Here is a 10,592-nt window from a genome sequence, read left to right as displayed (position 1 = left end):
ATCTGAGCCGCAATCTGAAGTATCACCAAAGTCAAAGGAGAAACGTGTTTTCCAACAGATATATTATGTTCAACGTATATATTTTTGAAGTGTTTTGGTGTGAGAAAGATAAGAAGTGAAGAAGAGAAAATTTTGTGATATTGTCAAATATTGTATTGTGTTTCATTGAGTTATATTTTTTATAAGAAAATTTGATGAGAATTTGAAAAAAATTGTAAAAAGGTTTTTTGTCCCTTATTCATATTATTCATGTAAAAAGAGAGTTTTTGTGAGTGATTTTTTTAAGATAAAATCACTTGAATTAGGTGTGACTAGGCACCAGATTCTAAACTAGTCGGAGTGATCAGGATTGGTCAGTTGTTGCAAAGGTTCACTAACAACCATAAAGCTAGTGGTGTAATTACTATTTGAAAAATAGTGAAGAAATTTTCAAGGAGGATACTTGGAGTGTGGACGTAGGCTCGGTATGCTGAACCACTATAAATTGTTGAGTTTGCTTTCTCTTCCCTTTACTAATTTTATTTGATTACTCTTTTTGATATTGTTGAGCATATTTATTATATGGGTTAAATTTTAATTTGACAATTTATTTAGTGATTATTATTATTTTGTTATTTTATTTGTTAAAATTTAAATATTTTGATTATTATTTTTAATATTGTGAAATTATTTTGAATCCCAATTCACCCTCCCTCTTAAGTTGCCTACTTGGGATAACAAGATAGTTAAAAAAATTAAATAGATAGTTAAAAAATAAAATAGATAATAAAATTTAGATAGATATTTAAACAGATAAGGGTGAACATTGGACAGATAGATATATATTTGAACATATAGTCAAAAAAATTTGAACCGATAGAACATAATTTGAACAGATAGATATAAATTTGAACAGATAGTTAAAAAAACTCAACAGATAAATTAAGAAATAAAATTAAAAACAAAATGCCCTTCGAACAAAGAAAAATACTTCTCATCAAACTATTTCACAAAGAGTGAACCCCTCAGTAATGAAAAATATTCACTGGATCTAATACTTTATACCCTCTTTAAATTCAGCTTTTCAATAATTTTCTCTTTGAAAACTAACTATTTTAATTAATTTTTTTACAAAAAAAGAGTTTAAATAACTTTTTAATTATTTTAAGGAAAGATTTACTCTCCTCCAAATTTTTGTGGGTAGTATATTGTGTTAAAAAATTTAATTTATACAATATAAATTTTTTTATATAAAATAAATTTAAATCATAAAATAATAATTAATGAATATGAATTCGTTATATTACTCGTATTTTAAAGGAAAAATTAGTCTAAAGTCCCTCTCTCATTTTTAGTGATAGAAGAGATCCACAATATTATATTTTAATGTCTAAGGTCCCTCAACCCACACCCATCTATCACAGATCTCACGCTCTCTATCTCTCTTTCCCACTCTGCTTCAGAGTGAAATAAAGACAATGGTTCGCAGAGCTGTAAAAGAGGAATTTGAGTTGTCTTGTTATCACCATAGGCTTCTATGCTAAGGAGCATAGTATCATCAGGAGTTATCAAGAGCTCTGAACAGAAATTGAGGGCATACAAGGATCTGTTGCAAAGGTGTCTTCCAAGGGTTTTCGGCCATAAAGATTCGGAGGGTTGCATCAATCCATTCTCTTTGACAGAGGATACGAACTTGTGCAAATTGAACTGACTGAGCAAAGTTGCAAACCAGTATTCAGCAGCAGTAGGAGAAAGAGGGAAAGTAAGAACGCGTTGGAGAGACAAGGAGTGAGGAGTGGAGAAGGAGGGGAGAAAGGGAATGGACATGAAGCGTTAGAAGAATTGAATCTGCTTAGGTCTGGACAACCTGGACCCTCTACTACACATACCCAACGGCAGAGGCTGAGAAATTTGGTATTGGAGATATGTAAAAATTTTATGTGATATGCCGAGAGAAATTTGGTGTGAGTGATGTGTAAAATTTTCTTTATGATGTGTTTAGAGAAATTTGGTGTCTGTGATGTGTAAAATTTTCTTTGGGTTTCAATCTCTAGTCTAGAATTTCTCTAGTCCAGAATTTTCTCTGGTGAGCACTTTACTTTGGTTGTGTACTGTTAGTATATATATTACACTTCTCATTCTTTCTCTTCTATTCAATTGATAAAGGATTTGGAATTTTTTATGGTTTCAATTTTCTCTGGTACAAGATTTTGAATTTTCTTTGATAAAGGATTTGAATTTTCTTTGGTTTGAAAGAGAAATGATTCTACAAAAGTAAACAATTTTGTTCAGAGAAAGTTCAATTTTCTCTAGAAAGAAGGGAAATTTCTCTGGAGATGAAGGAAGGCCATAGAAATTTTCTGGAGAGTGGGTTAGAGAAATTTGAAAGTCCAAAGAAATTTTGTTTCTTGGTTGTACTCAGTGCAATAACTTTGTGCATGATTTGTCTGGTGTGCACATTTCTTTTTACATTAGTATTGGTGGTGGTGGTGGTGTTGTTTTGCGCCCCCTTTTTTTTTGAGTTAAAAATCATAACTATTAGTTCTTTACATAATTTGAAAATTTCTCTGGAGAGACAAAAAATTTCTCTAGGTTGGAAAAAATTTCTTTGGTCCAGAATTTCTCTGGGTTGGAGAGAATTTCTCTGATCCAGAATTTCTCTAGATGAAATTTCTCTGGAAAGTCCAGAAAAATTCTCTAGATAAAATTTTTCTAAATCAAATTGAGAGACCTTAAATATTATAAAAATATTAGATATCTTTTATATTATAAAATCTTAATAACAAAAATATTAAAAAAAAAAATTCCTATTTTAAACATAACCTTTAATGAGAGTAGAAGTCCCATTCATAGATAAATAAATATTTTATTCTGATGCACCCAAATAAATAAATAATAAATTCAGACCGACTTTAGCGCTTTTGATGCTTGAATTAAAACAGTGTCCAACTTGTTAGAAAGAAGAAAGAAGAAAGAAGAAAGAAGAGAGAAGGTAGAGAGCCCACACAAAAAGGGGAGAGAGAGAGAGAAAGAGACGGGGGGCCAAAACTCACGTAAAAGTAGACCTACCTACCAAATCCAGCTATATCTGTAACCACTCGTCTTTTCTCACCAACTTGGTCAAATCCCCCCCCCCCCCCCCCCCTCCCTCTACTCTCTCTCCTCTCTCTTCTTTCTCTCTCCTCCACCACCTCCACACACATCCAATCCTCTACCTTTTATAAATGATCGGGTCTCTTGCCTTGGCTTTGCTTTGCTTTTCTCTGCTCTGCTAGCCCTCCTTCCCCCACCCCACTGCATATATATATATATATATCCTACCTCCCTCCCTCTCTCTCTCAACACTTTTCAATCAAAACTCTCTGTTTCTCTATTACTAATTCTCTCTTATCCATATCAACATCAAGCTAAGCTTAGCCAAGCCAAGCAAAGCAAAACTCACACAACTCATCCATTTCTCTCTCTCTCTCTCTCTCTCTCTCTTCCTTGTTTGTTTGTATAGCCAACCTAACCCTACTACCAAAATCAATCCTAATCTTCATTCATTCATCATAATCATGGGGAGATCACCTTGTTGTGAGAAAGCTCACACCAACAAAGGCGCCTGGACCAAAGAAGAAGACCAGCGCCTCATCAACTACATCCGCTCTCATGGCGAGGGCTGCTGGCGTTCCCTTCCCAAATCCGCCGGTAACCCCTCTCTCCATCTCTGTCTCTCTCTTCTTATACAAATATCAATTATACACATCTATACTGTGTATAGTATAGTATAGTATATTATATTTACTGATTTGTGTTTTGGATTTTATTCTCTGTTTCAGGCTTGCTTCGCTGTGGCAAGAGTTGCAGACTCCGGTGGATTAACTATCTCCGTCCTGATCTCAAGAGAGGGAATTTCACTGAACAAGAAGACGAACTCATTATTAAACTTCACAGCATGCTCGGAAACAAGTATACTATTTCTCTCTCTCCTTCAATTTCATTTCTAATTACTTTTCATCGGCTTTTGTTTCTCATCTGAAAAAAAGAAATCATGACAACTTTTTGAATTGGTTGCTTGGCAGCTGTGAATTTGTTTTCTCGGCAATCAAACAGAATCCTAAAAGGAAATCCAAATTTTGCGTCTACAATTGTTGATTTGTTGAATTTATTTTTGCAGATGGTCATTGATTGCTGGAAGATTACCAGGTAGAACCGACAACGAGATCAAGAACTACTGGAACACTCACATCAAGCGAAAACTCATCGTTCGGGGCCTCGATCCCCAAACTCACCGCCCTCTCAACGCCACCGCTTCAACCACCACCGCCAATTCCAAATTTGATTTCAGAAATGCCTCCCACTCCTATTCAACCCTAACTGACATCGATTTGACGATGAATCAAAACACATTCAAGCTTATTGCTATGGCGGACGATTCCTCATTCGACGACGGCAAGTGCAATAGCGGCACCACCGAGGAGGCTCCTCCTCAGCTCCTTCAACCACCACCACTTCTAGCTCATCATTCCGATCAAAACTGCCAATCCATCAATCTCGACCTCTCGATTGGACTCGTTCCGTTCCAATCCCTAACACGGAGTGAGTCCGCCAACTCCAACTCGGCGGAGATTGAGCTAAAGAAGGAGCAGGAGGAGGTGGTTCCGTATCAGTTTGTTGTGGCGGCGAGGCCGTCGGAGACGCCAGCGCCACAGGCGGTGTGTGTGTGTTGGCAGTTGTCGTTTCAGAGAGGTCAATTGTGTAGTAATTGCAGCACAAATGGGTTACATAGATAAAGACAAATTGCTGGCCGTTGGATTGGATGCAAATATAGATAGATACTCCCTCCGTCCCGAAATATTAGTCCCTTATTCCATTTTTCATTGTCCCAAAATATTAGTCCCTCCTCAAAAATCAAGTACAAAAATAATATAAATTTCCTATTTTGTCCTTCTTTTAAATTAATAAACAATATAAAAAGTACAATTATGACATTGATTTTTTCAAAAAATGTACTATCAAAAGGGTAATTTTGGAAAGTCAACTTTTTAAAAATCCAATGATTGTACTACCAAAAAAAGTTGGATTCCCCAAAAGGGACCATTATTTTGGGACGGAGGGAGTAAAAGATAATTACTAATGGTAAGTTTGTTGGTTGGTAGATATTATAAATGTTCATCATCCCTGTTGTGGCTGCCCGCACTGTGTAAAACCACTGTATTCAGAGTTATAAAATCTCTACCGTTCAAAAAAAAAAAAAAAAAAAAAAAAGACAAAATCTCTTGTAATGGTAATATTTTGAGAGAAATTATAGTTTACCCCGGGTAAATTCAAATAATGTTCTAATATCGATTTTATTGTTTAAAATAGTGGGTTCTACCACTTTTTATCTCAAATGAAAAAACAATATAGCAAGCGTTATGATTTGTGTAGTGTAGGGTAATACTCATCACTAAATAATTTTTCATGTTTTGGTTTGGACAGATATTGACTTATTAATATATATATATATATATATATATATTTATTTTTTAGACTCATTTTATAAAGGGCAATGGTAGAGGGTCATAATTTTTGTGGCTCAAATGGTTCAAAACTGTCAAAACGACGTCGTTTTGAGCACAAAACATGCCAAAACGACGTCGTTTTGACAGTTTTGAGCCATTTGAGTCACAAAAATTGTGGCCCTCAAACATTATTCTTTTATAAATTGTGTAACTAATATGATTAATTGATGGTTATAAAATATATGAGAGAGTGTGTTATATTTAATATCCTAATTGTTTGTCAATGAACTTGAAAATTGAGTTTAATTTTTTTATTTTGAATATCAATGCTCTAAAAAAAATGATAATATTGAGGAGGCATTTGGATGCTTATGTTTAGACTTAGGCTTCGTTTGGGAAGCCATGGTTTGGGCTTTTTTGGTTATTTTAGTCACAAAAAATAAAATAGGCTATTTTAGCCATAACAAACAAAACATCACATCCAACTCATAATCATTACATTCTTCTCTCACAAAAAAACTCAAAAAAGTCAAAAAGTCCTTCCCAAACCAAGCTTTTAACCCCAGGTTAAAATAGTCAAAAAAGTCAAAAAGCCAAAAAGCCAACCCACTTCCCAAACGGAAGCTTAAAGAAGAAATTTGTGAAAAAAAGAAAAAAGAAAAAGGGAAAGAATGAAAATGATAGTATTATTCAAATATAGTTTTAGAAGAAAAAAAATTTAAAACAATCTAAAATTTGATTAATATGGACCTTTAATTTGGCTGCTTTATATGTAGTTTATTATTTTTTGCTTATGAAAAAACTAGAAACATTTTTTTTATAGTCGAGAGTGTTTTAAGTGGAATTTTTAGACTATGTTTAGTTTGATTTTTTTAAAATTATTTTCAAAAATTAAAAAAAAAAAAGTTTGACGAAATAAACATAAAAAATAAAATTATATAAAAATTCTAGCATTTTTTTTACCAAATTACTTTCTATCTTTTTTTTTTTTGATTTTTTTTTTCTTTCTAAAAACAGATTCTAAAAATTAAGGATAAAGTATCATTCAATCCCAAATCTAGAAATGTTAAACCATTTAGTCCTGTCTCTTTTTTTAAGGACTAATAGGTCTCATTTCAATGGTAATAACTTTACAGCCCATGTTTTATGTGCATAGGAATTTATGTATTATTGATTGATGTTTTTGTGTTATATTACAATGATTCATGATTCCTATATATAGAAGAGGATGAATGTGTAGTAGGTAAGGAGTAGGTGAAGTGGAGGTGGTAGTGGTGTAGTGGGTTAGGTTTAGTGGAGTAGGTGAGGTGGTAGTGGTGTAGTGGGTTAGGTTTAGTGGAGTAGGTTTAAGTGGGTGAAGTAGGTGGAGAGTAGGTGGATTTTAACAGCCCCCCGCAAACTCAAGGGGGATAGGAACTAACCAACTTGAGTTTGGAGAGAGTAACAAAACAAGAAAATACATAAAAATAAAAGAGGATAAGAGACACTGTATGGTCGTGTCAGACCATTGGTGAAGACACTGGATGGTGGTGTCATAACGTTGTAGAGGACACTGGATGGCGGTGTCAGACTGATGTAGAAGACAGTTTATGGGGTCATGTCGGACCGTTGTAGCAGACACTGTGTGGTCGTGTCAAACCGATGTAGAAGACAATTTATGGGGTCATGTCGGACCGATGTAGAAGACAGTTTACGGGGTCATGTCGGACCGTTGTAACAGACACTGTTTGTGACAGTTGTTGTGACAGTTTACGGAGTCTTGCTGGACCCTTGTAGAAACTAACCGGAATCAATGTCGGGACAGTTTACAGAGTCTTGTCGGACCCATGAAGGAGCTAACCGGAATTAATGTCAGGACAGTTTACAGAGTCTTGTCGGACCCTTAAAGGAGCTAACCGGAATCAAATGTCGGGACAGTTTACAGAGTCTTGTCGGACCCTTGAAAAAGCTAATCGGAATCAAATGTCGGGACAGTTTACAGAGTCTTGTCGGACCCATAAAAAGTCGCACCCTCAAAAGGTGTGCCCAATTCATAAAAAGGCGTGCCATCAAAAGGCGTGCCATCAAAAGACGTGCCATCAAAAGGCGCGCCCAAGTTGTCGGCGAGCACCGAGAGGCGCATGATGCGCGTGTCTGCCTCTTCGTCAGGGTCTTTATAAACTGAGGCTGAGGCTTGGAAGCAGAGACAAAAAACCTGCTAGAAAAACTCTGAAAAACTCTTCGTTTTCTGAGAGAGATTTCTGAGAGAGATACTCTGTAATACTCTGTTTTCTGAGAGAGATTCCTGAGAGAGACACTTTGTAACACTCTGTTACCAACCCGTCTCTGAAACACTCAGCAACATGGCCTCTTCTTCCCGTCCAGCTACCCAAAACATGGCCTCCTCTTCCCGTGGTCTGCTCACGCTCTTTCCAGAACTGAACGAGCCCACAAGAGAAGTAACTGGTGCGGTGGCCAGTGAACCTCAACCAAACACCTCTGTGTTTGCTCCGTTGAACTTTCCGATGCGGTCGGTGGAGCAAAAAATGGCGGTGCAAACTGATATTGAGGCCAATCAGTATACTCTGAAGTCATGTGTGGAAACCATGACTGCGGTCACAAACTTGTCGCACCGGCTGCAGAGCAGGACAAATGAGGTGCAGCAACTAAACGCCCAACTGGCTCTGCTCCAACGCATGTATAAGGATGCGCGAGCAGAGATAAGTGTGCTAAAGGCAGAAAACAAGGAGCTGAAGCGGAAGGCCACCGTGATGTTCCGATTCGGAGGGCCGCCATATGCTGCAGTGGAGGAGCAGGGAGTAGTGATCATGCCCAGTGGAGTGGGAAACACGGAGGCAATACCGGCAAGGGCCGCCCAGGACGGAGGCAAGAAGAAAAGACCGGCGGCAGAGTAGAGAAAAATCCCACTGTGGGTGTGGTTGTTGTGTTGTTGTTGTTGTTTTTTTTTTTTTTTTTTTTTTTTTTTTGGATGTATTGTTGTAAAATGGTGATCGGGGTTGATCCCGAGATGAATAAAATGAGTGTATTGTGCAAATCCGAATGGCGTGAAGGGACAAGACGGAGCAGAAAAATTAGATGGAATGAATAGAAGTTTTTTTATTTTTTTTATTTTTTTTTATTTTAAGAAAAGATAAAAAGTTGAGGTTCAGGAAAAGTGGGGCGGTGGAAAGAAGAAAAAGAGAAAAAAAAAAAATATGATGATGGTGGTGGATGGAAAATATATTAAAATGGAAAAGTATATATATATATATAATAATAAGAATAGTGAATTGGGTGGCCCGAGAGGTTCAATGCATTTGCTGATTTATTTATTTATTTTATTTGTTTTGGGTAGAGTGGATCACATGGGTGAGGAATGATAATAAACACAATGCATATTTGTTTATGATGATGGTGGTGGATGGAAAATAGTTTAAAATTGTTATGATTGGAATAAGATAGAGCTAGGAACCAGAAGAGATACCATTCATTCCCCTGGGCCCATTTTGACTGATGAGGGTAATGAAAATCATGGAGATGATATGGGCAGTGAGATGCACGAAGACACCGAAGAGCTCAATGCATTGCTGTACTCTAATGGACTCGTTGTACGATAGCTTCAATGGCTTGAACCTGAATTTGCCTCCTGCCAGCAGTGGTATAACTGGTCCTGAAATGGTAAATATGCAGTTTGAACCCGTGGTGGATAGCTTCCCAGTGCCCAACAATCCTGACAGAGCCAAAGATTTAGTGGAGCCAATTGTTTACTCGCACCCAAACAAGGACCAGGAGCAGAATTTCCCCATTAATGATACTTTACTAGTTGGTGGTGGGGTCTCGAACCCTGTCACTCCAGTGTCTCCTGCAACAGTTTCATACCCTGTTATTGATTTGTCAGAAGTTGCACCGGCTCTGCCGTCTCCTTCTGCTGATGTTGTGCCGTTGCCTAAAGCTGATGTTGTGCCGTCGCCTAAAGCTGATGTTGAGCAGACCCTCCTTAGGGAACTTGAGGAGATGGGTTTCAAGCAGATTGATTTGAACAAGGAAATCTTGAGGATGAATGAATATGTCTTGGAGAATCGGGTTTGTTCTCAGGTAACAAGAGATCAAGGACAGAAGGTGGTGATTTTAAAGAATTCAACTGAGCTGCCAGAGACACAGAGGAAGAGAGAGGTTTGAATTGGTTGAGATCCGGCGGGCGGTCAAGGCAAGGTTGCCGCCCGCCGGAAGGCGAAGAACACCAAGATCTTTAACCTTGCTCTGATACCATGTAAGAATTTATGTATTATTGATTGATGTTTTTGTGTTATATTACAATGATTCATGATTCCTATATATAGAAGAGGATGAGTGTGTAGTAGGTAAGGAGTAGGTGAAGTGGAGGTGGTAGTGGTGTAGTGGGTTAGGTTTAGTGGAGTAGGTGAGGTGGTAGTGGTGTAGTGGGTTAGGTTTAGTGGAGTAGGTTTAAGTGGGTGAAGTAGGTGGAGAGTAGGTGGATTTTAACAGTTTGAAATAAGGAGGGTAAATATGGGTTTGTCTTGATGTTAAATTTACCAAAGTGCCCAACAACGAAATGTAGTGTTTTGTTGTTGTCCATCCTACGCGATTGGAACTGTAACGGTGAAGATGGAAGGTTTTGGATTTTGATTCCGATGTTGCAACGATTCACTCATAGAACTTTTGTGATTTTTGTTCGATTTGGTAATGTTGGTGTTAATCCCCAAAATAACATTAGCTTACCTCCCAAAATCCTAGATTGCCCAAAAACCCCTTCATAGTAATACTTTGCGGTTATTGTGACATTGGGTGTGATAACCATTTTGTCCATTTACTAGTGGTGAATACGACATCTACCACATTATCGACACCAAAGATCGTTGCGGGAACACAAGGCAATAAGTGTGTAGTGTATGGTTTTCTGATGTATGTCTAGTTTTTTTTGGTTATGGGTTGGTGAAAATGTACATGGTACGTTGTATTCCCCCGTCGATTGTTGGTCTTGTATGTGACTTAACGTTGTAGCGATGTTATAGTGTAGGTTGGATGTGGGTTTGTGTCAATGAGAGCACGGGAAATGGAGTAATGTTTAGTGTTTGATCATGTTTTGACCTTTAGTACGTTGTGGTTTTGTGATAATGTAGATTAGTG

The 10,592-nt window shown here is 37.2% G+C and overlaps 2 protein-coding genes across 2 annotated transcripts; both read left to right on the top strand.

The window, feature by feature from the left end:
• The first annotated feature begins 2,935 nt into the window (after positions 1 to 2,935).
• LOC114317318 (transcription factor MYB8) lies at positions 2,936 to 5,236 on the top strand. The gene is made up of 3 exons (XM_028264025.2): positions 2,936 to 3,669; positions 3,801 to 3,930; positions 4,139 to 5,236. Exons 1-3 carry the CDS (start codon positions 3,537 to 3,539, stop codon positions 4,752 to 4,754), a joined length of 879 nt encoding a protein of 292 aa, XP_028119826.1. The 5' UTR covers positions 2,936 to 3,536; the 3' UTR covers positions 4,755 to 5,236.
• Positions 5,237 to 7,044: 1,808 nt separating this feature from the next.
• Positions 7,045 to 9,944, top strand: LOC145822725 (protein JOKA2-like). The gene has a single exon (XM_082920535.1). It carries the CDS (start codon positions 8,958 to 8,960, stop codon positions 9,621 to 9,623), a length of 666 nt encoding a protein of 221 aa, XP_082776661.1. The 5' UTR covers positions 7,045 to 8,957; the 3' UTR covers positions 9,624 to 9,944.
• Positions 9,945 to 10,592: the final 648 nt, after the last annotated feature.

The sequence above is a fragment of the Camellia sinensis genome, chromosome 3, assembly GCF_055761805.1.
Source record: "Camellia sinensis isolate YWXY chromosome 3, ASM5576180v1, whole genome shotgun sequence".
NCBI classification, from domain to species: Eukaryota; Viridiplantae; Streptophyta; class Magnoliopsida; order Ericales; family Theaceae; genus Camellia; species Camellia sinensis.
The sequence above is the reverse complement of the archived record's forward strand: the minus strand, read 5'-3'. Positions and strand labels throughout refer to the sequence as shown.

What these genes read in the sequence shown, in the direction of transcription:
- LOC114317318 (XM_028264025.2), top strand. Translation starts at nt 3,537, where the DNA reads ATGGGGAGATCACCTTGTTGTGAGAAAGCTCACACCAACAAAGGCGCC. An exon ending in TTCCCTTCCCAAATCCGCCG is followed by an intron (nt 3,670 to 3,800) that starts GTAACCCCTCTC and finishes TCTCTGTTTCAG; the next exon opens with GCTTGCTTCGCTGTGGCAAG. An exon ending in CACAGCATGCTCGGAAACAA is followed by an intron (nt 3,931 to 4,138) that starts GTATACTATTTC and finishes TTATTTTTGCAG; the next exon opens with ATGGTCATTGATTGCTGGAA.
- LOC145822725 (XM_082920535.1), top strand. Translation starts at nt 8,958, where the DNA reads ATGAGGGTAATGAAAATCATGGAGATGATATGGGCAGTGAGATGCACG.